This window comes from Vulpes vulpes, chromosome 3 (genome assembly GCF_048418805.1).
Source record: "Vulpes vulpes isolate BD-2025 chromosome 3, VulVul3, whole genome shotgun sequence".
In the NCBI taxonomy this organism is placed as follows: domain Eukaryota; kingdom Metazoa; phylum Chordata; class Mammalia; order Carnivora; family Canidae; genus Vulpes; species Vulpes vulpes.
In genome coordinates, this window is record NC_132782.1 from 126,897,748 (window position 1) to 126,922,783 (window position 25,036).

At 32.7% G+C, this 25,036-nt stretch overlaps 1 protein-coding gene across 4 annotated transcripts in view; it reads left to right on the forward strand.

The window, feature by feature from the left end:
* Nucleotides 1-25,036, forward strand: part of DPYD (dihydropyrimidine dehydrogenase) — a 793,145-nt gene that overhangs the window by 246,022 nt on the left and 522,087 nt on the right. For all 4 annotated transcript variants that reach the window (XM_072754539.1, XM_072754541.1, XM_072754540.1 and 1 more), the window contains 2 exons: nucleotides 1,465-1,546; nucleotides 11,345-11,432. In XM_072754539.1, coding sequence (XP_072610640.1) covers nucleotides 1,465-1,546; nucleotides 11,345-11,432 — 170 coding nt within the window. The remainder of the gene's footprint in view (nucleotides 1-1,464; nucleotides 1,547-11,344; nucleotides 11,433-25,036) is intronic.

Below are 25,036 nucleotides of genomic sequence, written 5' to 3' on the forward strand. Positions count from 1 at the left end.
GTTCACATTGATATTTTGTCACAGTGTACTGTGTGTGTATACATCCCCCATCTGTGTGTGTGTATACATGAGTCTGCTGACCTCATCCATTTGTGAGTAAAATATGTCACAATATAACTATCCATAATCACTTCTAATACTGTACAAAGGCCTCTGACTGTAGTGCCCAGAGCATTATGATGACTTCAAGGTCAGGTGGCTAGAGTCCACATGTCATCTTGAGATTTTTATCTCCGACTGAGGCCCACATTTACTCTTACATATAATCTTATGTCCTAACCAAATGAAAAATTCCTTAAGTGTAGGGGATTGTTTTTATACTGTTTAATACATTGTATTTTCCATAGCACTGAGCATGGTATCTTACAAATTGTTTTATGTATCAAAAGATTAAATTCTTAAGTCACCAAAGAATGAAAAATATGCATGTGTACTTTGAAAGACTTGGCAGTGATAGGATCCATTAGGTTCATCTTCAACAGTTATTTATTTATTTTACAGATGTGTAGTACCTGAATATATCTCTTTCATTGCATGTACTACATTCTATTGTAATTATTATTTATGTAACTTTCCCCACCAGAATGAGAATATATTGAAAGTGGGTATTTGGTAAAATTCACCATGAAATCACTGCAGCTAATGCTGTGTCTGGCACTTTATAAATGCTTATTGAATAAGTAGATAACTGAATAAATGAATTACTATACGTTCCTGACATACATATCCTTTTTATTGCTACAAAACATTGAAGAGTTACTTGCCCTTGACATTGATACTCTATAAACCTTTATATTGTTGAAATGGTTATATTTTAGGACTCATTTTTTTAAGTGCAAATAGCGAGCACTGATATTAAATAGGATTACTTTTTAATGACTGTATCCTTTTGGGACACCTACTGCTTTAATAGAAGAAGATTGGTTTACTATAAAAAATGTTCTGTAGATCAGATGGAGCCAATCTCATAATGTCCTAAACAGCATGGTAATACAAAGTTAAGATTTGAATTTGAACAAGCTCGTGGTGTATTTGTGGAATATATATGTATGTGTGTATGTGTATTTATGTATATTAAACACTAAAAATAGTTTCAGCTAACTTTTGTGTTTTTAAGATTTTATTTTCTTAGGAATTCATAGATTATTAGTAGATAATTCAAGTAAATACTTTAATAAACTTAAAAGTATTGGATTTAACTTTTGACCAATTGTCTATTTATTTGTTTCCATTGTTTATACTTATTTTCACATCATTTGCTACTGTTTCTACTGTTGTTCATATAATATTTTGTTATGTATGTAAAATTTGGATATTCTCACACTCCTGTGATACAAAAATACTCTTAGAAAAGGTGCTTTTTCTTTTAATAGTGATCAATATAGATATGTTGCTATTTTTTAAAGATTAATAATTTTTCAACAAATGCTTTTTTTTTCTTTTGTTTTCTTTTTCCCCCCTCAGTATTTCTGAAATCCCTCAGTTCAGGCTACCATATGATGCGGTGAATTTTGAGATTGAGCTTATGAAGGACCTTGGTGTAAAGGTAAATGAAAAACTTAACACATGTGTATTGCTCAAAGAGAAAGGAGTAAGCTCTACACTAAAGATTAACAGCAAAATGTCACACATTTTAGGAAAGAACAATTAAAAGCTACACCAGGCAGAAGCCGAAAGATGCTTCTCCTTGCTTAGGGCATTTGTCTGTCTACTGTCTGAATGCCACTAGCCTGGAAAAGGGCAATCAATAGTTCTCATCTGGCACGCCTGCATGTGATTAATTGTCTGTAAGAAACAAATTCCTAAATTGCTTTAGGGGTTCACTGCAGCTAATAGAAGGATTTGGCTTCTTTAATCACATTTTTTTTCATGCAAGTTGTGTGCATTCCAAAACATTTGTATTTCACAATTTGGACCATATTTTCTTGCAGAGGTTTATTTTATTTATTATATGTATCATGTCTGTAGTGTTAATGTGATAATCCTTTCTTAACATAAGCAGCAAATCAGTGGGGTAGGAAGCAACAGCTTTGTCTTTTTCCTTGTTTTGTGAAATAAATGTTGTTCTTTTAAAGATGGCCAAAAGTTAACATTTATGTTTTCAGAATTTGTCTGTACATATCCCTATTCCTTTCTATTAATTAGGAGTATTATACTCTGGTTCTTCACTGGAACATATTGCTATTTTTGTTTCAAAAATGTTAATTATATATAGTAGATATACACAGTATATTAATAAAGTACTGTGATTTACATAATACATTCTATAAGTGCATGCAAAAGATATTTTGAAAAGTGATTAACAAACTCGTGGCTCTTTGCATTTAGAAATCAAAACTAAAATAATAAAAAGGGGAAACACTCAAAACAGTATTTTGTGCTTTTATACTTCTCATTACATTTTATTTGGCAGTGGCTGGGATGAAACATTTACACATAATCACTAAACAAATAATCTTATAGCAAATAAGTACATAGAACAGATGTGCACAACTTCATGAAAGCTTGGCGTTCAAAAATAATGTTCAAAATAGATCATTTAAGGGTGATTTTTTGCTTTTTAAAAATATATTCTTTTAAATGTCTTTCATTTTGAATACTAGTTCCTATTAAATCTCATTAAGTAAGGAAAAGAGTATTTATTGGGACTTCAAACTAATATATTAGGTGTAAACTAATATGCTGGGTGTTAGAACCAATTGAAGATGAATCAGTGATATGTAAGGTGTTAGAACCAATTGAAGATGAGTCAGAAATTAATTTAAAGCGCTTCTAAATTATTCTGATAAGTAATTGCAAAATTACATTCAATTTTTGAGTACCAGATATATTGCATAAATTAGGGTATACCCATTATTCTCATTAGGAAACCCATCAAGGACATAGGAGTGAATGAATGTACTGAGTGCCAGAAAAATATACATTTTAGCTGTAGTCATGTAACTTTCTAATTTTATAGTCAGATAATTTTGACAAAATCAATTAATATCCTTAGATTTGATCAATATCTGTTCAAAGGTAAAAGTGTGTACTACTAAAAAAGAAAAAAAAAAAAACGAAAAAAGAAGAAGTGTGAATGTGTGCTACCATTTGTGTAAAATATAAACTTATCTGCTTATATATACAGAGAATATCTCTGGAAAGAAGAGAATCTGATAGCATAAGATTGCTTTAGGAAAGATATAGGAATAATTGACTACCATTTTGTGCATTTGATTTTTAAACCTTGTGAATTGATTGTATTATCAAGAAAAAATTAGAACCTGAATTAAAGAGGAGGTCAATACTATCTTTTTAAGATAGTTAAAACCTCTCAGGTTGTTTTTAAGATAAAAAGAGATATTTATTAAAACTTGCTTAGTAAGAAATAAATTGTACGTATAATTCTGGGGAGAGACAGCAAGGAGATTTTTTTTTCAGCTTTGAGGAATTGTATCTAATGATAGGATACTTACAGCTATTACAATTTATAAACTTTAGACCTAAAGGGATACATTTTTTAAAAACCGTGTACATTTATTCCCTCCTTTTTCTCCTCACCAAATTCTTCTTAAAGTCCCTTCTGTTTGTACTTCTCAACTAACATTTTATATTTTAAAGTCTACAATAATTTCCTGCACTGATGTGAATTTTGCTCTAGATTCATACTCTTTGACTCCTGTGCAGCATATGACACATTCTTAATGTATGTATGTGTGTATGTGTTTATATGTGACTGTCTGTATATATGTATTTTTGGCTCTCATGATCTTCTAATATAATTGGTTATTCAATTTTTCTTTTTTCTTTCTAATAGGTTTGTTTCATTTATTCAACAGATAATTATTGAGAATTTACTTTTGCCAATTAGTAGTATAAGGACTATCCTAAAACTATCCTTTCTTTTTTTAAAAAAATTATTTACATTTCTTTTTTTTAAGATTGTATTTATTTATTTGAGACAGAGAAAGAGCGAGTAAGGTAGGGTGCAGGGTTAGAGGAAGAGGGAGAAACAGACTCTCAGCCAAGCCGGAAGCCTGATATGGGGCTCAATCTCAGGACCCTGGGGTCATGAACCAAAGGCAGACACTTAACTGACTGAGCCACCCTGGCTCCCTTAAAACCATCCTTTCAAACTATAGTCCTATGTTCTTTAAAAAAAAAAAAATTATTGAGGCACCTAGATGGCTCAGTGGTTGAGTGTCTGTCTGCCTTGGGCTCAGGGCATGATCCTGGGGTCAGAGATGGAGTCTTGCATCGGTCTCCCTGGGATGAGCCTGTTTCTCCCTCTGCCTATGTCTCTGTCTCTCATGAATAAAAACATTGTAAAAAGTCTTTAAAAAATATGTATTTATCTTAGAGAGAGAGAGAGACAGAGAGTGAGAAAGTTCAAAGGAGGATAAGGGGAGAGGGTGAGGGAAAGAATCCCAAGCAGACTCCCCACTGAGCATAGAGCCTGACATTTGGCTCATCCCCACAACTCTGAGATCCTGACCTGAGCCCAAACCAAGCTTTGGATGCTTAACTGACTGAGGCATCCAGGAGCCCCAAACTCTAGTCCTATATTTTTAGTAGTTTTATTAGTTTAATGAACATATCTGTCATCCAAATAACATAAACTCATCATACCCAAAACGAAGATTAATTCATCTTTACTCCCAACTATGTTCTTAGTTAAATTTCCTGTTGAATAATTTGAATTTATTTCATATCTAATAGCTTGATAGATTGTGTCTTCTTAATTTTAAATTATAAATTTTTATATTTTTCCAGTTAGGTGGTGTCACAATAAAATAATGAGACTTTGCTCTCTACTTGTACATTTTTTTCCCACTATTTCATTGGCTGGAATCTCTAGTATGTTATAAAAGAATGTTAATACATGGCATCTTTTTGTCTTTGAGATAACATTTTAATCATATTGAATAGGCTTTTTATTTTTTCTAGAATTAGAATATTGAATTTTTATTTTTTATTTTAGTGGGGAAAGGGTATTAAATTTTTTAATTGACATTTTAAAAAACTTATGTTTGGTTAATATACTGAATTATCTAAACTTTTGCATTCTGGAATATATCCATGTTTGCATTATTTTATTATGTCTCTACATATACATTTGCTCTGTTAGTCTTTAAAGATTTCCTTTTTATGCATTTATTTATGTAATTGATATTAAAACTGGAAATTTAGCAGGGGATAGTCAAATACTGTTGCTATCCTTGCAGAGTAGATCCTTTCAAATCTACTGAAAGCCTGTTTTTGTTTGGCTGTATTTGTGTTTGATATCTTTGTGAGGTTTTGGTAATAGAATTATGGTAGCCTTATAAAAATAAATTTCCCAGCATTTCATTATTTTCTTGTTGGTAAGAATATTGCCTTGAGACTTACCTATTTTACTAAATTCGAAAATTTTGTCATTCTTACCTCAAAGCCGTTTTATGAGATGGAACTTTGACCTTTTAAAAAAAATTATCTTAAAGTTTACTTATTTAAAGTAATCTCTGCCCCAAATGTGGGCTTGAACTCACGACCCCAAGATCAAGAGCCACATGCTCCAGCAATCGAGCCAGCCAGGTGCCCCTGACTTATTTTTTATATTTTTTAATGGTTATTAGTCTTTTCAACTGTTTCATTCTCATGCCAATTTGGCCAATATATATTTTCCTAGAAAAAATTTGTTTCACTGAGACTTTTGGATTAGTGAGCATTGATTTTTTTTTTTTAATTTTTATTTATTTATGATAGTCACACAGAGAGAGAGAGAGAGGCAGAAACACAGGCAGAGGGAGAAGCAGGCTCCATGCACCCGGAGCCTGACGTGGGATTCGATCCCGGGTCTCCAGGATCGCGCCCTGGGCCAAAGGCAGGCGCCAAACTGCTGCGCCACCCAGGGATCCCAGTGAGCATTGATTTAAACATGATATCCACTATATAATAAAAATATCTCATCTGTGCCTCTGATTAAATTTGCTTTTCCATATTCTAAATTTATTTTCTTAAGTTTTTTTCTTGAGAAGAGTGTGTCGTAGTTTCTTTAGTTAGTGTATTTAAAAGAACCTGCTCTCTGTTTTATGTTTTCTTATTCTCTAATTGCTGACTTTATCTTTATTATCTCTTTCCTCCTGTTATCCTTATACTTATCTATTATTTTTTTTTTTAGTGTTTGGAGTTGTATGCTGACTTCACTTTTCTAGGTTGAAAATGAAACCATTTTAAATTATTAATTTCTTTTTAAATAAACCCTTGCCAGTATCTATATATTCTCATTAATATTGTTGTTCTTTTTCTTTTTAACAAATTATTTTTTGAGAGAGAGAGGACACAACCAGGGGCAGTGGAAAGGGAGAGGGAAAAACAGACTCCCTACTAAGCAAGGAGCCTAACTCAGGGCCTGATCCCAGGACCCCAGGATCATGACCAGAGCCTAATGCAGATGCTTAACCAAATGAGCCACCCAGGTGCCCCATTGTTATTTTTCTTGAATAATTATAGTTTAGTTTTGTTTTGTTCATTTCCTTTTACACAGAATTGTTTAGGGTAATAATTGCATTTGCTCATGTATCCTTGTGATAGAATTAAAATTTTTGTTTTTTATTTTACTTATCAGCAGAGTATACAATTTTTTAGAGTATACAATTTTTAATTTTCAAGTATACTTAATTGATTTCACTTCAAAGGATCTACTGTAATAAAATTATATATTTTTAGCAGAAATAGTATCTTCGCTATTATATATTTTATGAAATCTTTATTTTATAATAAATTTAATATAGGCCACTGCAAATTTTTTTAACCCAAGTAGACTTTAACAGAGTATCGTATGATATTTGTGTCAGATGATGTCACTAACTTTTAGATTATTCTTTTTGTTTTGCAATTCAGAAACTAGGTGGATATAAATATTTTTGTCTCAATCTTTACAGTATTTCTATGGCTTCATTATTAAAAGCTAAAAATGTAAATTTGCATAAACATCTTGTATTTTTTCTAAATATTTTTATATTTGGCATTTCTCAAAATATTTTGATAGATATTAATTAAACTTAATTTGTAATTACTAGGCATGTCTTCTGCTTCATAATTTCAGTGAAAATACCTAACTCAGATCTTGTTCTTCATCACCTCATTTTGTTTTTTATTATTTTTATTTGAAACATCTCTGTTATTACAGGATGTTTTTGGAAAACTAATACAAAATCATATCATAACACTACTAGGTGGAGAGATATGTGTATATCAATAGCTGCCAAAATAATTTTTACATCTAAAGCCAAATATTATTTTTAAAATTCTTCCATCTGATCTCCTATCATAGAGATTCTGGAAATATTTTATCTATTTAGCCAAATATTCTATAAAAATGTGACGAGCATGTACATTGTTATTTTTTAATAATGGGTGTCATATATTTTATTTGTAGAAAGAGTTGTACTCCAAAAAAAGTTGTAAATCTTTGTCCACATTACATATATTATTATATATATGAAGACATATTAAGGATGTGTAAAGAAAATTTCATGAAGTCCCAAAGAGGATATTAGATGGAACTTTGGCTCAGAGCTTACTCTATTTATCCCTTATACTAGAATAATAATCATTCTTATACTGAGCTTGAAATGGAGTGAATGTACTCTCAATTTAGCTGAGAAGCTTGAGTACTCTGTCCTATATTACTAAAACCACTGGAGGAAGGTGCAATATTTGCCGTATTCCATGTTTAAGAAAATAAAGATGAAAATATTACATATATAGAAGTACAGAGGAATAAGGAAAGGAACAAAAACACTAACAAAATGCTTACCATATGATATTTTTCTAGCATCATATCTATTTAACAAATAATATTGGTATTTCATAGTATGTCAGCCAGAGGAATGTTTTCAATATTTGTAGTTGTCTTATGATAGTAGTTTTAGTTATGTGTTACACATCTCAGCTCAATTTCCCAAGGCATAACAAACAAAATTTTAACTTTTTTGTCCAGGGTCTTTCTCCTTGTTCTATCTGACTGAGAGTTAGTTATCTATTAGATGACAAATGTTTGGGAGTCTGAGGTTTTTAGAAAGGGGAAGTTTTGCTGGGTTCCCCAGCACAGAACAGAGAAGAGTCCCCATGCCTGTCACTCCACTGAATTTTGTTATCATTGCTCTGTCTCACTTCCATTGAGGAGCTACTGTCCAATGATGGCTATTATCCATCTTTCTCACGATGTCTATCCATAGTATTGTAAAACCTTCCTGATCCTAGTCTGAGTATATTAACAAAAAGAGTCAAGATACTTGTCTTTTCAGTTTTCAATACACTAAAGTATAATTCAACTTTTTTTGTTCTTCTCCAGTTGCATACTATTGCTTACTAATAATAGTAATGGGAAATGGGATGTAGAAATAAGAACTATTTATGCATCTTTCATGTACATTATAAACTCAGACATGTTCACTCTACTAGAGTAGAAAGATTGGGATGTCTTTATTTTCATTTGATAGATCACATAAATTGCCACTACTAAATTAAACCGCATGTGCGCACACACACATACACACACTACCTCTGGAAAGACAGAGGTTTTTCCTAAATCTTTTTGTTGAGGCAGTAGATAAACTAAACCTAAAGTCAGGTATTCTGAGGATCACTTCCACGAGTTAACCCATTGGCAGGGCATTCCACTGCTCAACTTTGGAAATTGCATTTTTATTCTGATCGCTAAAACTGTATTTAGAATGTTTGGACCTATAATTTTATTTTTATGTCTAGCCTTTATTATATATTTATATTGAGGTAATATGTTTCATAAAATAAATAGAAGTTTCTTTATGATGCAAAATAGCTTCATAAAAGAAAAATCTATTCCCTTAAATTAGCATATATTGAAATTCAGAAACCCCAGTATTACATATATTTAGTTGTACTTAATTCTTCTAATACGAATACACAGTATTAGATACTATAAAGCATCTTTAATGGTACATGTTTATTTAATGTTTTCACTTGTTCTATGGTATTTGATATGTTCCAGAGTTCTGAATGTTAGTTATTAATCTCATCTTGTTTGTTCTCTGCTTATGAACTTTCAGTATTCTATCCTCCAATATAAAAATAGAATTAGCATTTTAGGAGAGCAAATGGCCCTTTATGATACAATCTCAGACACCTTCTTCTACTTTCTCTTTCTATTCTTTGCTTTACCCTTTATATTCCAGAAATACTACATTTTCAGTAGGTCTTCACATGTAATATGTTGTTCTCTGCCTTTGGAAACGGTGCCAGTTTTGCCCTTCATTCTCCTTTTACCTCAGAAACATAAGAGCATAGCTATTACTCATGTTCAGTCTGAAGTTAGACTGTATATTGCAATTTTGACAAAGGTTGTCTAAGCCTCTTGTTCCTTAATATCAGCATCTGTAAAATGAGGATACCAATACCACTTAATAGGGTTAATTGTGAGGATTAAGTGAGTCCATACATATAGTATTTAGAGGAGAGTTTTGCACTTAGTTAAATACTCTGTACAGATTATTTCAAATATTATTTCATGGGTAAAATTTCATCTTCCTCACTTTAGAGCCTTTTGTTTTTAAGAACATGTTATCTTCAGAACCTGAAGAAGCCTACCAGGTGCTGTGCTTGCTTCTCTATAGTGGTAAATGAGAACAGAATTGCAGCAAAATATTTTACTGTAGGGAGGATGTATTTTCACACACCTGACAAGTAGATACCTAAACTTCACTTAAGTGGTAGTCCTTGATCTTCTTAGAGTTCATTGTCTGCCCTCTGCAGTGCATGTGTCTTAACAGACTCTTTAGCCTACTAGACACCTCTTGCTCATGCTGTCTAATCTGCATGGTGTTCTCAATGTAATGGATCACTCTGATGTTCTGTGGGGTGGTCAGATAGTTTCAGATTACATATATTATTACAGGAGAGAGTCGACATATTCCTGAGGCGAAACTGTAAATGAATATTCTTATCTTTCCCCTGGGAATGTGAACTGTTTCTGATTCCTTTTTCTCAGAAGTGGGATGGAAAAGTATACCACATGCAGTGTACCTGTGGCCTTATTAATCTGCATTAGCTACAATACCACATCTGTCACAGAAACTGCAATCGGGTACTTTTTGGTTGAGCCTGCAGTAGTTTACAGTTATTCTTCAGGAATCATCTGGTCTTGGTGGGGGCCAGACTGGTGGAATTACAGAGAAATATAACCTGGACCACCACCATCTCTCGCCATCCTAACCACCCTCAGGATATGGTAGTATGTTTGATTTACTCTCTCGATTAGGGTTTTAGAAGTTTTCTGGCCTTCCCAATTATTGTAGCTGTTACAGCTCTTAGTGCACAGACCAGCGACCCAATGTAGGGATTACTTCAACTGACAAGTATAGCAATTTTGCTTATGCAGTTGAATACTGGGGGGAATAATCACTATATGGGGCTGTGATCTCAGTGGTCCCACTGTGAGCCAGAATTTTACCAGGGTCCATTTTTTACCTTTTCCCTGTAGTTCTCCACTCTTGCATCTCTGTATCAATGTCAGTGAAGAATTTGTGTCCGATGTCCTTGAAACGTGTGATTATTCCCCTTTATCCAGTGTATAATTACCTGGGTAATGGCCATAGCTCCCTTTGGAGAGGGACTAAGGGAATCATTACAGCATTAATTTGACAGAATGTTGCAGGTTCTTTTTCCTGGGGACTTACCCATCCTATACAGTTAGTGGGTGCCAGATCTGAAAATTGGCTCATGTTTAGGAACTGAGCAAAGTATCGTGACTTTTCATAGAGGTACCTACCCTCTGCCTCCCAGCTCTATTCATCTTTCCTGGACAATCTCCCCTATCAAAATTCTATTATTTTTAAAAGCCCTATTAAAATCCTGCTACCTCTCTTTATTCTCATCCAGTGAACTCAGCCGTAATGAATCTCTATCCTCTGAATTCCTCTGGACATGTACTGATCACACTCTGTTTTATATTATATTTATTATGTACATCTTCACAGATCTTCATTATACAATGAGGCAGAAACTGTGTCTCATTTATCATGTTATTGTTTAAAGTGCCCCACATAGTGTCTTGAACATATTAATCAAGCTATGAAAGTTTACTGACTTTATTTTAAATATATTAGCTTTTCTTCTGCTACTTCATTAAAAGGCAAAAATGCATTTAGTTCTTGAGCAAGACATGTTAGTGTTCTTTTTATGTACTCTTTTGAATACATAAGCCTATATACTAAAAGACAAAGATATGTCCACATATATATGGAATTTTTTATATCAATTTTGTGTTCTTTTTGATGTTTAAAGTTAAGGTTTTAATTAATCAAATGCCAAAATATCATTATCAAAACATTTTTTCTTATAGATAATTTGTGGCAAAAGCCTTTCAGTGAATGAAATCACTCTTAGCACTTTGAAAGAAGAAGGGTACAAAGCTGCTTTCATTGGAATTGGTGAGTAGCTTGCTTTTAAATATTTTTCTTTGTAATTTTTAAAAAATGTCCTGACAATGTCCGGAATAACTCCCTGCAGACATTTCCACGATAGAAGTTATATCTGTTCAGGGAGCAGACAGGAATGAGTGGCTAAAGAAAGTTTTCTATTTATAACTTAACTGTGTTGTCTCACCTTCACTATGGATAGACTTTGGCAAGACCATGTTTAAATTTTCCCATCTCTCCCCATGCCATCATTACTGTGAATATCTCTAAGACACAAAATGTTTTTCAGCTGTGCCATGGAAGCTCAGAATTTGAGCTTAATGATGTCTAGATGCTGTAGATTTCTCTTTATGATAAAACCAATTGGCTAAATAAATAATAACAGAATTGGCTCAAGTTTTGTTTGTTCTATTCATCTTTTTCCAAAATGTCCTAAAGACTTTTCATAATTAGCTGAATTTTAGAGATGTTTAATTGTACTTCACATTATACGTATAATTATATAAAGTCACATGGACAATGTATAGCTGCTAAAGGCTGCATGTTTTGTCTACGTGTCCCACAGAAATTGAGTTTTCTAACGTTTGCTCCACACACTTATTTTTTCCACTGAGACACCAGAGAGAGCATAGAGTTGATTTAACTTAGTCTTTGTATTCATTGTTTCATATCCCTATACTGGGGACAGTTGTGGCATACAAACTGAGTAAGCCCATCCTCTTGTCTGCCACTTTGTCTTTCCTACATTCATGCTCCTTTAATATGAATAGCTAAGTAATGAATCTATATGAGACGGAAACTGTTCCACTTCTTTAAGTGATCACACACTGGATAACATTTGTTTTGGGGCTTTCCTTATTTATAGCGTATCTAGATTGAAATTACCAGGAATGCTTCTTTGCCTACTAAATTTTTCTTATCAGGATGCCGTGTATTTTCTTACTAGGTAATTGCTACCAAGGCTAAGACCATCTCTGTCACTCCCTTTATGTAGATGAAAACTTATGGAGAGGAAAATAAATTTCCACTGTACCTTCTAGTTTTTTTTTTTTTTAATTTTTATTTATTTACGATAGTCACAGAGAAAGAGAGAGAGAGAGAGAGAGGCAGAGACACAGGCAGAGGGAGAAGCAGGCTCCATGCACCGGGAGCCTGATGTGGGATTCGATCCCGGGTCTCCAGGATCGCGCCCTGAGCCCAAGGCAGGTGCTAAACCGCTGCGCCACCCAGGGATCCCTACCTTCTAGTTTTGAAATGTCTATATTGAACCTCCTTCCCTTCAGAAACGAGTTCCACTGTCATTGCTATTTCTCTGTACTATTTTCATTTAAGTACAATAACCACTATGTAGCCCAAGAATAGAAAGGAGAAAAGGTCTGGTATTTTCATAGGTTTCATTTTTATAAAGGCATTACACCAACTTTGGCTTTACTTTCAACATTACATTTGTATGGTAAATTAACATACAAGAAATAATAACATAAGGAAATAAGTCCAGCACCTATGAAGTATATCTAAATACCAGCAATTTTGGGTAAGTTGCTGTTACCTTCAATAAGTACAGGTTCAGAGGCGCTTTGTGAAAAATGAATGGATAATTTAGTGAGGCAATCAGTATGAAATTTTGGTAATGTTTTCAAATAGATATTTGAAATTCATCATTGTGGTTTCCTACAGCAGTTGTACATAAAAGATAGATTTTCCATTAATGGAATAGTATATGCTAATACAGTTTTGTGATCTCTATGAATGTTTCTACAAAGAAACTCTGTACTGGAAAAATAGGGACCAAATAAATAATTAATACATTGAGACATCTCCAAATTAATTGCATAATAAGTACATTTAATCAAAATTTGGTTTATCAGTCTGAGTGGTTTTAGCCATAACAATATCTTCCATCTGTTAGAATCAATAATGTTTTTTTAAATTTTATTCCATTAAATCTCCATACATATGTTATTTGATAATGCCATATCCGTTCACAATACTCCATTTCACCCTGCACTGAGGTGTGAATACTGCATCTAAAATGTGAGGTCCTTTCATATTTATGTTGCTGTGCATTTTCATGCTGGGAAGTGAATCTTTTGACATTTTGGTATAGTGATGTGTAGAATGCAGTTATGTTCTATTTTAGTATTTTATATGAAATGTATACAGGAAAGTTTAATCTTGTCAAAAAAAATAGCTTCTATAGAAGACAAGTTAGCGTTACCTCCAGGAATTGTTTATTTGACACTCTTGATTGCCGAGATGGGAATTCATGACCTTTCTATTACCATATAACTGCCTTTTACTTGGACAGCCTCACATCCTTACATGCTTTTGTTCATTAACCATGCTTCTATATTGTAATGAAACTTCACTCACTTTATCTACCTTTTCCACCCAGATTGGAGAAGTCAGTTTTTGAATAGGACTTCCATATTATTTGGAATATAGGTTTGGTCACTTTGAGAAAGGAAAATGAGGATTAAACAAGATAGATGTCTAGTCTCTCTCATCTATCAGTGTGAACCATTCTTAACACTTGACTTCCATCTTTGGTCAATAGGGAGCCAATCTGCCCACATTCCTCCTAACAAAAATGGGAAGTAAGGAAGGGAGCTCCTTTCTTTTTAAGTTTATGACCTAGAAGTTGCACAGATCACTTTTGTTTTTATCTCATTGTCCACAGCCTGGTCACATAAACATACCTAGCAGCAGAGGAAAGACAGTCTTTAGCTGGGTGAACATACGCCCCCATTAAACTTCTATTACTATAGAGAAGGGAGAATGTGATAAGTATGTAGAGAAAAAAATAAATAAAGTTCTCTCTGCCATAGGTGTGTATCATCTTTGGTATTTGACATTTGGATTCCTTATTCAGAGGGCTTAATAAAACACTGAAGAGCAAAGAATTCACTCTTTGAACTTAGTGCTTAAATATTGGTTACATAGGTCACTTAATGAAAATGGAGTATTTTCTCTTTCTGTAGTTGGAAATACTATTTATAGATCTTCTATAAGTACTGTCCATTCTATATTAGTTCGTCTAGAAGAAAAGAAAAACTTTGTATTGAATATGACTTAACAGGGACAGCTTGATAAATCCATTGCATTAACAAAAGTATATTCTCATGTTTCCTAATTTTTAACGGTATGTATGCTATTGCTGGTGAAAAGTTGCTCACTTTTAGGTTTTCCCCTAACTGATGCTAACAGAGTTCATTAAAGAAATAATCACATTGAATGCAGATCGTTGTGAGATTTTTACCCATGACAGTTTTAGTTTCTTCTAAGTGTAATAAAGATAAGTGATATAAAGCTCTGTGTCTTTTTGTAAGTGGAATGAGTTGTTTGAGACAATTGGGATTTTTTTAAAAGACTAAAATTTTGTGTTTCTTTTTTAAATAAAAGCACTTGCGGAATTTGTTACCGTTAATATTCAGAAGTAGAGTTAGAATTTACCATGCAAAGCCTTTTCAATGTATTGGGTGGTTCTCTTTGTTTGGTATTGAAATCAATATAATGGATTACAACCATCATTCCTTTTCTTTATTTTTAATTTTACAAAAATGAACACAATAGAATAGAAAATATCGAAGTATGCTGCTCATAGTCAGGGTGTTATTTTGTGAATTTTTTCACTTTTCTGCGTTTTTATTTTTGATGTGTGTGCTTGCATGTGTACCTTGCATATTATTAAAAAATGTATTTTCAAAATATGATTAAGAGTCAGTGTTTGAAAGCTACTGATTTATGTTGTAAAGGCCCGGAAGTACTAATTGCCTTTTCCTCATAGCATGCCCAACACCTATCAGTAAGTAACCAATGATTGAATTATATAAGTATTTAATGAATGCAATGTTCTAGGCACTGTGCTAAATTAAAATAAAAAAAAATACAAAGAAATAGAATTCAGATTTTAGCTTGATTTTAATTTCAGTCAGGAAAATTATAAGAGATTCAAACTGAACAATAGTATCATATAATTTGAGGAGTATGATGTGGACAGAGTGGGCTAGACATGAGTATAGTTTTTTATTTTTGTTTTTTTTTAAAGTTCTTTGGGTGATTATATTCTAGAGTCGGGTTTACGAACATCTATTTTAGATGACTGAAGAATTGAATCTTTAACCTCTGCTTCAGAGGAACCCATGTTCTTTCCCTTTCCCAGTAATTTACCTCTGATATTCTCAAAACATAGCAGTAATGAGAAGATTAAACAAACATGTAAAGCAAGGAACATACACTAAGACACTCTTAAATAAATGGGAAAACTTTGTATATTCTCCTAGTGAGGTTTTTTTGTGTTTTGAGTTTTTCCCTCCTGAAGTTTTGTTTTTAATACTTGGTAAAGAGATAGGATTACAAAAGAAATAGCAGTAAAATCCATTATTGCAGTCACAGTAGACACAAAGGGAGCAGGAACTGCCGGAAGATATTACAGAGATAAATCGTCACTGTCTCACCACCAAATGCTTAAAATTTGTATGTACCCCAAAGAGTTTTCTTGAATTCACTTCTCACTATACCGTTCCCCACTCTTACTAATACTAGACTACTGCTGTAGCCTCCCAACCAGACATCATTGTCCTAACAACAGAAATAATGATCTATCTAAAATGAGGTCTCATGATGCCATTCCCTCATTAAACCCTCTCTCCTCTGCCATAGCTCCCTATTTCCTTCAGGATAGAAGAAAACCTCCTTAAAATATGACTTTCAAAGCTCTTCATGATTTGATCAACAGCTTATGTCACTAGTCACTTTCTCATTAAATTATGTGTTTCTGCATTTTGAACTGTTCCCGGTTTTACCTCATCTAAATTTTTTTCCCCTGTTGCCTGGACCTCTACAACTATCATTATTTTCTTATTTAAGTTGTTATCCTCCGTGTTCTTTTTTCTGCTTCATATAGTACTCTTCTAATGATCCAGTACTACTCTCACTCTTTAGTCTAGATAAAGGAAGCTGCTTGCTCAGCCTAAAACCCACACCACTGTGCCCTTGTTCCCTTTCTGGATGTCCAGACTAGACTTTATGCTTTATTATAGTATTTACTTCCCTGTATTATAGTTCGTTTTAGCCATTAAAAGTCAAATTTTTGCAGGGTGAATATTCTGCTTTGTTTGTAGATCTGCAGTGCCTGGAAAAGTGCCTGCCACATACTAGGAACTCTATTAAGTATTTTTTAATTATTGATTTTTAATGCAGCTGTTTCAACTCTTTGCCAAAATAAATTGATAGGATATTGAAACATGTTGACAATTTGGGGCGTATTATAACATTGACTGAACCTAGGGGAAAATAGATATATTACATTATTATAAAATTGTTATTGCAGTATAAATGAGTTAAGTAGGATTAGTGATATTGATGGTAGTGATATTGGTAGTAGTAGCAGTAATAGCTAAAGTATTCCATGCGCAATTCTTTTTTTTATTCTAGTTTTAATATAATCTATGCCATTAACTCTTAAAATGGCCCCTGAATTGGATAAGAAAATAGATTAAGAAAGCTTAAAGGAAACTAGTAAATGCAACTAAAACATGGCAAGTGGATTTTATAGAGAAGGTAGTAAAAATGTGACAAATGAAAACATCCATATTTCAGCAGCAAAAGCTATTATAGACAAAATGACTGAAAGCTAACAAGTTACCTGATGACACCTGCCGATATTGAGTTGTCCAACTTAAGGATCATGAACATGGGGACCTCATACTCTGGAAGTATTTTTTTTTTTATATTTAGCCTCACTTTTCTTACTGTTACCACCAGTTGACTTTTTTCCCCAGTTACCATAAGAAAATACTATTTTTTAAATATTATGATTCTCAAATATTTTAACAGCTGAAAAAGATAATTACAATTAAGAAAGTCTATTGAGAAACTGTGGTATTAAGTTTGCTACATTGTGGCCTTTACTTAAATCTCTTGTGCCTTCTTAGAGCCAGAATTCTTCTCTGTAAAAGTTACTCTTAATTAGCTTCTTAATCAGGAGTTTCTAAATTGTACACAATCATGAATACTTTCTATTTATTTAGCAGAAAATAGAATGAGGTTTTTAGACCACCCTCTTCTGTCCACAGATAAAAACTGAAGTTGTTTAGGGATTGTGCACAATTACAGTAGATTATTTTAAAATAATAAACCTGATTTAATTTTAAGCAAAAGAAAAAAAGGCATGATTTTGACAGTTTGCTTTTTTTTTTAATTTGTAATATTGTCTAATCTAGTGTCACTTGTAAGTACTTGGATATAATTGTGAGATGGCTCCCAAGAATTCAGAAATAAGGGAAATAGAATTCCAGCTGAGAGTTCATTAAATCATCATTTAATGAGTTCAAGCAAAGCCCCCAGAAGGAGATAAAATAGATGTAGGGCAATTATTCTTTGATCATATTAACATATCTATAGAAAGTGCATCTTAATCTGCAGAAGCAGGTAATAGGGACTGGTCAATTTTAAACATATAGAAAGGAAAAAAATCTGAGGAAATATTGGTATCTCTTTAAAGACACCTGAATAAATGGACCAGGAGTTCTTTGAGCCCACATCATGAAGATAAACAGATAAATTTATTTTCTTTAAAATGTTCTTGTTCTGCTTCCAAGTTCACCACGCTGGCATGGTTTCCTGAATAGTTTGATTATATTAGGAGATGATGCTAATCATGTCAGTAAGAGTAATCCTGGTCCTTTTATGTTTGCTGCTTAAAATCATTCTACTCTTAGTAAGATGATACTCTAATAGGAAGAACTCTCCATATCAGGTAACGCTTCTTAAAAACAAGTTGTAAATGTCTCAAATATTTTTAGTGGCTGTCCCTACATTCAGAATAAGTCAGATTTTCTTTGTATGACTTTCTACAGGCAAAAACAGCTGTCCAAATCTACCCCTTCAGCCTTAAATCTACCACTTTATGTATTTGTCTTGCCACCAGAGATCTAGATATCCCTCAAAAGCAACCTGTCCTCTTCCATCATTATATCTTGGCTCATCGTCTTGTCTTTACTGAGAAAATTTTTTACTCTGTCTCCATATGGTAAAGTCAATACTTACAATATTCATCTCAAATGCCACTTCTTACATAAGACATTCATACTCATCCTGCTGAGATAAATGTTTATTCTGTGTTCATATATAGCAAAATGTGTTCTAAGTCATTTATAGAACTGAATATAGTTTTCTTTTTATTATTTTTGGTTGTGTGCATATATCACCTCCTTTGCCCCCCACACAAATACAGTATATTGAAAGCCTATGAGGGGCACCTGGGTAGTTCATTTTGTTGAGCATCTGCCTTCAGCTCTGATCATGATCCCAGAGTACTGGGATGGAGCCCTGCATTGGGCTCCTTCCTCAGAGGGGAGCCTGCTTCTCCATATCCCTCTGCATGCTGCTTCCTCTGCTAGGGCTCACACAGTCTCTCTCTCTCTGTCAAATAAATAAAATCTTAAAAAAAACAAAAACAAAAACAACCTTTGAGATCAGGGATTAGTTTTAAAAATTGTTCTATTTCATAGTTTAGCACAGTTTGTGACATGAATATAGGATAACATTAATAACATTTTTTGAAGTAAAGCAATTGGAAGAATAAAAAGAGGATGTGAGTATAAGTAAAAACAATGTAATAATATCTTGAAGTTTGAAAGTATTTGATCATTTAGCTTTTTAAAAAAATTCATGGATCTTTATAAGTACCTTCGTCTCTCTCTCTCTTTTTTTTTTAATAAAATGCAAAGACGTGTTCATGGTTTTGATACACGAAAACAATGAATTAAATTCTAAATGTTATATTTCATGTCATTCTTACATTTATACCTTATTACATTAAGTATTACACTTCTGTGCTAAATATTAGATGTTGTCTTTGAGCATTTTGGTAAAGGTAATATTATTTGCTGGAGGGTGTTTAATAAGCATTGTATGATGAAGTGATATAAGAAAATCCATTTTTTTTAAGTGTTTTTTTTTTTTTTTCCTGCTGGTAGAGTTCCTGGAATGTTGTAGGTTCTATATAAAGATCAATTGTATGATTGATTTAATTAATTGAAATAATCTATTTCTCCCATATTACAGTAAAAAAGGACATAACTCATTTAGCAAGAGGGTTATTTTAAATATTCTATCTGCCATGTTTTTATTAAACATTTTTATGAATGTGAATTATGTTTTAAATTTGAACAATTTTGTGTTCTCTGGATTTCTTCAATGGAGACATGGAGGAATTATTTTATTTCTATGTATATTTCGTGGGATGAAAATATATTTCACTTACATTAGTTATTTAAGGAGGAAAAAATAATTTTGTCATTTTAATTGTTGAAGCACTATATTTTCTTAAAGAGTAGTTCCCAGTAACTTAATCAGAGGTTAAAAAGTAATTGAAAAAAGAGTTGGAAAATTATTGGACCTAACCAAAATGTTATCTTTCAACTGCTGCTTATGACTCTTGGTTACCTTTTTTCAGTAGGTGAAAATATCATTTGAACTTGGAAGGAGATATTGGCATCATGATGGGCTTTTTGTTTTGTTTTGTTTTTTTAGAAATGTATTAATCATCCTGTAGATCTGAATTGTCCTCTGGAAGTAGAATGTTGATAAGGTTGGAGAATAAACATTGGGATAATTAACAAAATTAGAAGGCAGTGAGGATATTGTCATACAAGAATTAGGGAACATCACAATACACAACGTCTTCCCCACACCCCCAATTCAATGAAGCTGAATCTGGAATTCATGACATTGAATACATATGTATGATACATCAGTGGTTTTTTAATTAGAGCTAGGAGGCATAGTACTAGATAGTTTTATTTAGTGTAAACTGCACAATCATGCTTATCTTACAGTTTTGCAAATCACTGTAAGCAGAACTTGGTAAAATGAGGGCCCTCATTACACACAAGGAAAGAGGGATTAAGAAAGGCATGAAAAATGGTATGGAATGGCAGAAGTTCATGCATATGCTTCAGATTTCTTTCTGCAGATAATCTCTCCAAAGAATAGGAGTGAGAAACTTTGCAGGGTAATTTGTGTCTTATTTATCACTTATTTTGTATTTATACAGGTTAGGCTATACCATCTTTGAGCAGCATCAGATCAAATGGTATAATAATGTTTTCATTGACATTTAAATAATACCTTCTTTGGCATGAATGCTTAAAAAGCAGTATATTCTAAAGCAAGATCATTGCTTTTAATTGGAGACTTCATTAAGACATTGTATTTTAAGTAATAAATCTGTTTTAGAAGAAATTCAATTGAAATATATATCAAATCAGTTTTTCTCCAGACCCTGCCTTTGAATTGTTTAAGGGGCATCTAGTGAATTCATGTTGTTCTAAATTCCCCAAGGCTCTATTGTGTGACACAGATTTACTTAAATGAATAAATAGAAATCAATGGGATAGAACCTAGTTTGGTTATATTATCCTTTCTCAATTGCTTAAACTCATATTTCTTGGCAATAATATTTAAATTATATAGGAATTAATATATAGGAAAAAATACTGTAATCATGATTAGTTTACATTATTAACTCAAATAACATAACCCCTAATAATAAATTAACTATAGTTACAGTGAGCATTTAAGAAAACAATTAAACAGAATTTTCATTTACTTACTTTCTTATCTCCAAATACATAAGAAATCTTGATGTGTGTTATCTTCTGATTAACCATGCAGTGCCACCTGGTGTGCAGATGGAAAGAATATTACACATCAGAGGCTCTGTTCACACCCATCTCCCCATACACAAACTTACATGGCAGAAAGTTAACAGATGTTCACTTTGCTTGTGTTACTGAGATAAATTGTGCATACAACTTTTAATTCATAAATTAAATTTGGAGAAGGAGATATTGATACCTTGATTAAAGAGTTGAAGATTATGTGAATACTTCCAGTTTAGTGGAAGAAAATCATATTTAATTGGAAAATTGCTTCCTTGGATCTTTAAGTTCTTATTTTGAGTTTCTATTCTTTATTTTCTTATGTACACAATATTTTTGTTTGTTGAGTCTTAATATCTCCGTTTCATTGATAAACCTGTTTGTGCTAGAATAGCATGTTTTAAAGTTGACTACTATGGCTCAGTTGGATGAGTGTCTGACTTATGATTACTGCTCAGGTCATGATCTTGGAGACATGAGATCAAGCCCCTGATTGGGTTCTTCTCTCAGTGGGGAGTCTGCTTGAGACTCTCTCCCTCCTCCTTCCTCTCTGCCCCTCCGCACTTAAATAAATAAATAAATCCTTGAAAAATAAATAAAATGACTATTTTACACTTGTGATTACTTTCCTTTTCACTTGAATAAAATAGCTTTTCTTTTCTTTTCTTGTCTTTTTTTTTATAATGACCATACTATATTCTGCTATATTTAATCTTTTAATCTTACCATTGACTGATCATATTTTAAAGCATATTGTTATACTTCTACCATATGTATGGCTATGTGCTAGGGATAATAGTTTGTAAAATAAATTTAAAAGGTTATTTATTTAGAAAAACAATAAAATACTTTGATGCAATTAATAAATAAGAATTTTGTATATGGAAATATAAATACAGTAACTTAATTTCTTAGAATATTGACTATATTTTTTATCTAAATTAATTCTCACAAAATAATTTTGGATTGATATTGTTGATACTCCATTTCACGTATGCATAGATTGTGTTAAGAGATGTTAAATAATATTCCCAGTACTGTAACCTGGATTTGAATTAGGTCTGTCTGAAACCAAAGCCATATTCTTAACCAATCCTCTAAGTTGATGTTATTTATAAATAATTATTTTTTTAATTTACAAACTTGCCTTTTTAAATTCATTTTTAAAAATTCTAGTAAAATACACATAAAAGTTACCATCTTAGTCATTATTGTGTATACTTCAATGGCATTATGTATATTCACATTTAATTAATAAAATTGATATAAAATGTATATTCATATTTAATTAATAAGATTGATAAAGCCCCATCCAGACTTATCAAAGAGAGAGAGAGAGAGAGAGAGAAAGGACCCAAACAAATAAAATCATGAATGAGAGGAGATATCAAAACCAACTACAGAAAAACAAGCAGTTATAAGAAAATCTTATGAAAAACTATATGACAACAAATTGGGCAATCTGAAGAAATGGATAAATTCCTAGAAACATATAGACTGCAAAAAAGGAAACAGGAAGAAATAAAAAATTGGAACAGCAACCAGCAAAAAAAGAAAAAAAAAAAAAAAGGAAAAAAGTCAATAGAAATAACCAGCAAAGAAATTAAATAAGTAATCAAAAGTCTCCCAACAAAAGCCCAGGGCCAAATGGTTTCCCAGGGCAATTCTACCAGATATTTAAAGAAGAGTTAATACATATTCTTCTCAAATAGTTCCAAAAATAAAAACGGAAAGAAAACTTCCAAACTCATTCTGTAAGGCCAGTGTTACCTTGATTCCAAAATGAGACTACAATGAAGAACTATAGACCTCTGATGAACATGAATGCAAAAATCCTCAATAAGATACTAGCAAATCTAATCCAAAAATATATTAAAAGAATTATTCACCACAATCAAGTGGAATTTATTCCTGGACTGCAAGGGTCATTTAATATTTGCAAATCAATCAACGTGATACACCACATTAATAAAAGTAAGGATGAGAACCAGGTCATCCTCTCAGCAGATGCAAAAAAAAAAAAAAAAAAAATTCGTAAAAATACAGCATCTGTTCTTGATAAAAACCCTGAACGAGGTAGGGATAGATGGACCATAACTCAACTTAAGTTTCCTCTATAGTCAGGAAGAAGACGGGGATAACCACGCTCACCACTATTACTTAACAAAGTACTTGAAATCCTAGTCTCAGCAATCAGACAACAAAAATAATTAAAGGCACCCAAATTGGGTAGGAAGATGTCAAACTATCACTATCTGCAGATGACATGATACTCAATGTAGAAAAACCTGAAAAACTCCACCAAAAAAAATTGTTAGAACTGATAAACAAATTCAGTAAAGTTGCAAGATACAAAAATGAACGTACAGAAATTTGTTGCATTTCCATACACCAATACTGAAATAGAAGAAAGTGAAATCAAGGAACCTATCCCAATTTACAGCCAATTGCACCAAAACCCATAAGATACATAGAAATAATTCTAGCCAAAGATCTGTACTCTGAAAAGTATAGAAAACTTATGAAAGAAATTGAAGATGACACAAAGAAATGGAAAAACTTTCCATTCTCATGGATTGGCAGAACAAATATTGTTAAATTGCTTATAATACCCAATGCAATCTACACATTTACTACAAGCTCTATTAAAATGCTATCAGCATTTTTCACAGAGTGAAAAGAACAATCTTAAATTTTGTATGGCCCACCAAAGACCCCAAAAAGCCACAGCAGTACTGAAAAAGAAAGGCTTGAAGCATCACAATGCTGGATTTCAAGCTATATTACAAAGATGTAGTCATCGAGACAGTTAAGGGATTGGAAAAAACAAACAAACAAACACATAGATCAATGGAACAGAATAGAAAACCCAGAAATGGACCCATAAGTATACGGTCAACTAATCCAATAGAAAAAAATGTCACTTCAACAACTGGTGTTGGGAAAAATAGACAACAACATGTAGAAGAATGAAACTGGACCGCTTTCTTAACACCATACACACAAAAAAAATTTAAATGAATGAATGACCTTAATGTGAGAAGGAACCCATCAAAATCCTAGAGGAGAACACAGGCAGCAACCTCTTTGACCTCAGCCACAGCAATTTCTTATGAGATATGTCTCTAGAGACAAGGGAAACAAAAGCAAATATGAATTATTAGGACTTCATCAACAAAAGAATCTTTTGCACAGCAAAGGGAACAATCAACAAAACTAAAGGGCAACCTATGGAATAGGAGAAGATATTTGCAAATGACATATCTGATAAAGGGTTAGTATCCAAAATCTATAAAAAGAACTTCTCAAACTCAACACCCATGAACAAATTTCCAGTTAAGAAATAGGCAGAAGACATGAAGAGACCGTTTTCCACAGAAGACGTATAGATGGCTAACAGACACATGAAAAGATGCTCAACATCCCTCACCATCAGGGAAAAAGAAGTCAAAATTATGATGAGTGCCCACTCACAAGTCAGAATGGCTAAAATTAATAACACAGAAAACAACATATGTTGGTGAGGATGCAGAGAAAAAGAAACCCTCTTACACTGTCAGAATACAAAAGTGGTGCAGCCTCTCTGGAAAATAGTATGGAGTTTCCTGAAAAAGTTAAAAATAGAACTGTCCTATGATCTAACAATTGCACTGTTAGGTATTTATCCAGAGAGTATAAGAATATTGATTCAAAGAGGCATATGGACCCCCATGTTTATAGCACCATAATCAAAAGTAGACAAATTATGGAAAGAGCCCAAATGTCCAATCGACTGATACATGGATAAAGAAGAGGTGGTATATATATAATGGAATATTACTTAGACATAAAAAAGAATGAAATCTTGCCATGTATAATGCAGTGGTTGGAGTTAGAGTGCATTATGCTAAATGAAATAAGTCAGTCAGAGAAAGACAAATACCATGTGATTTCATTCATATGTGGAAT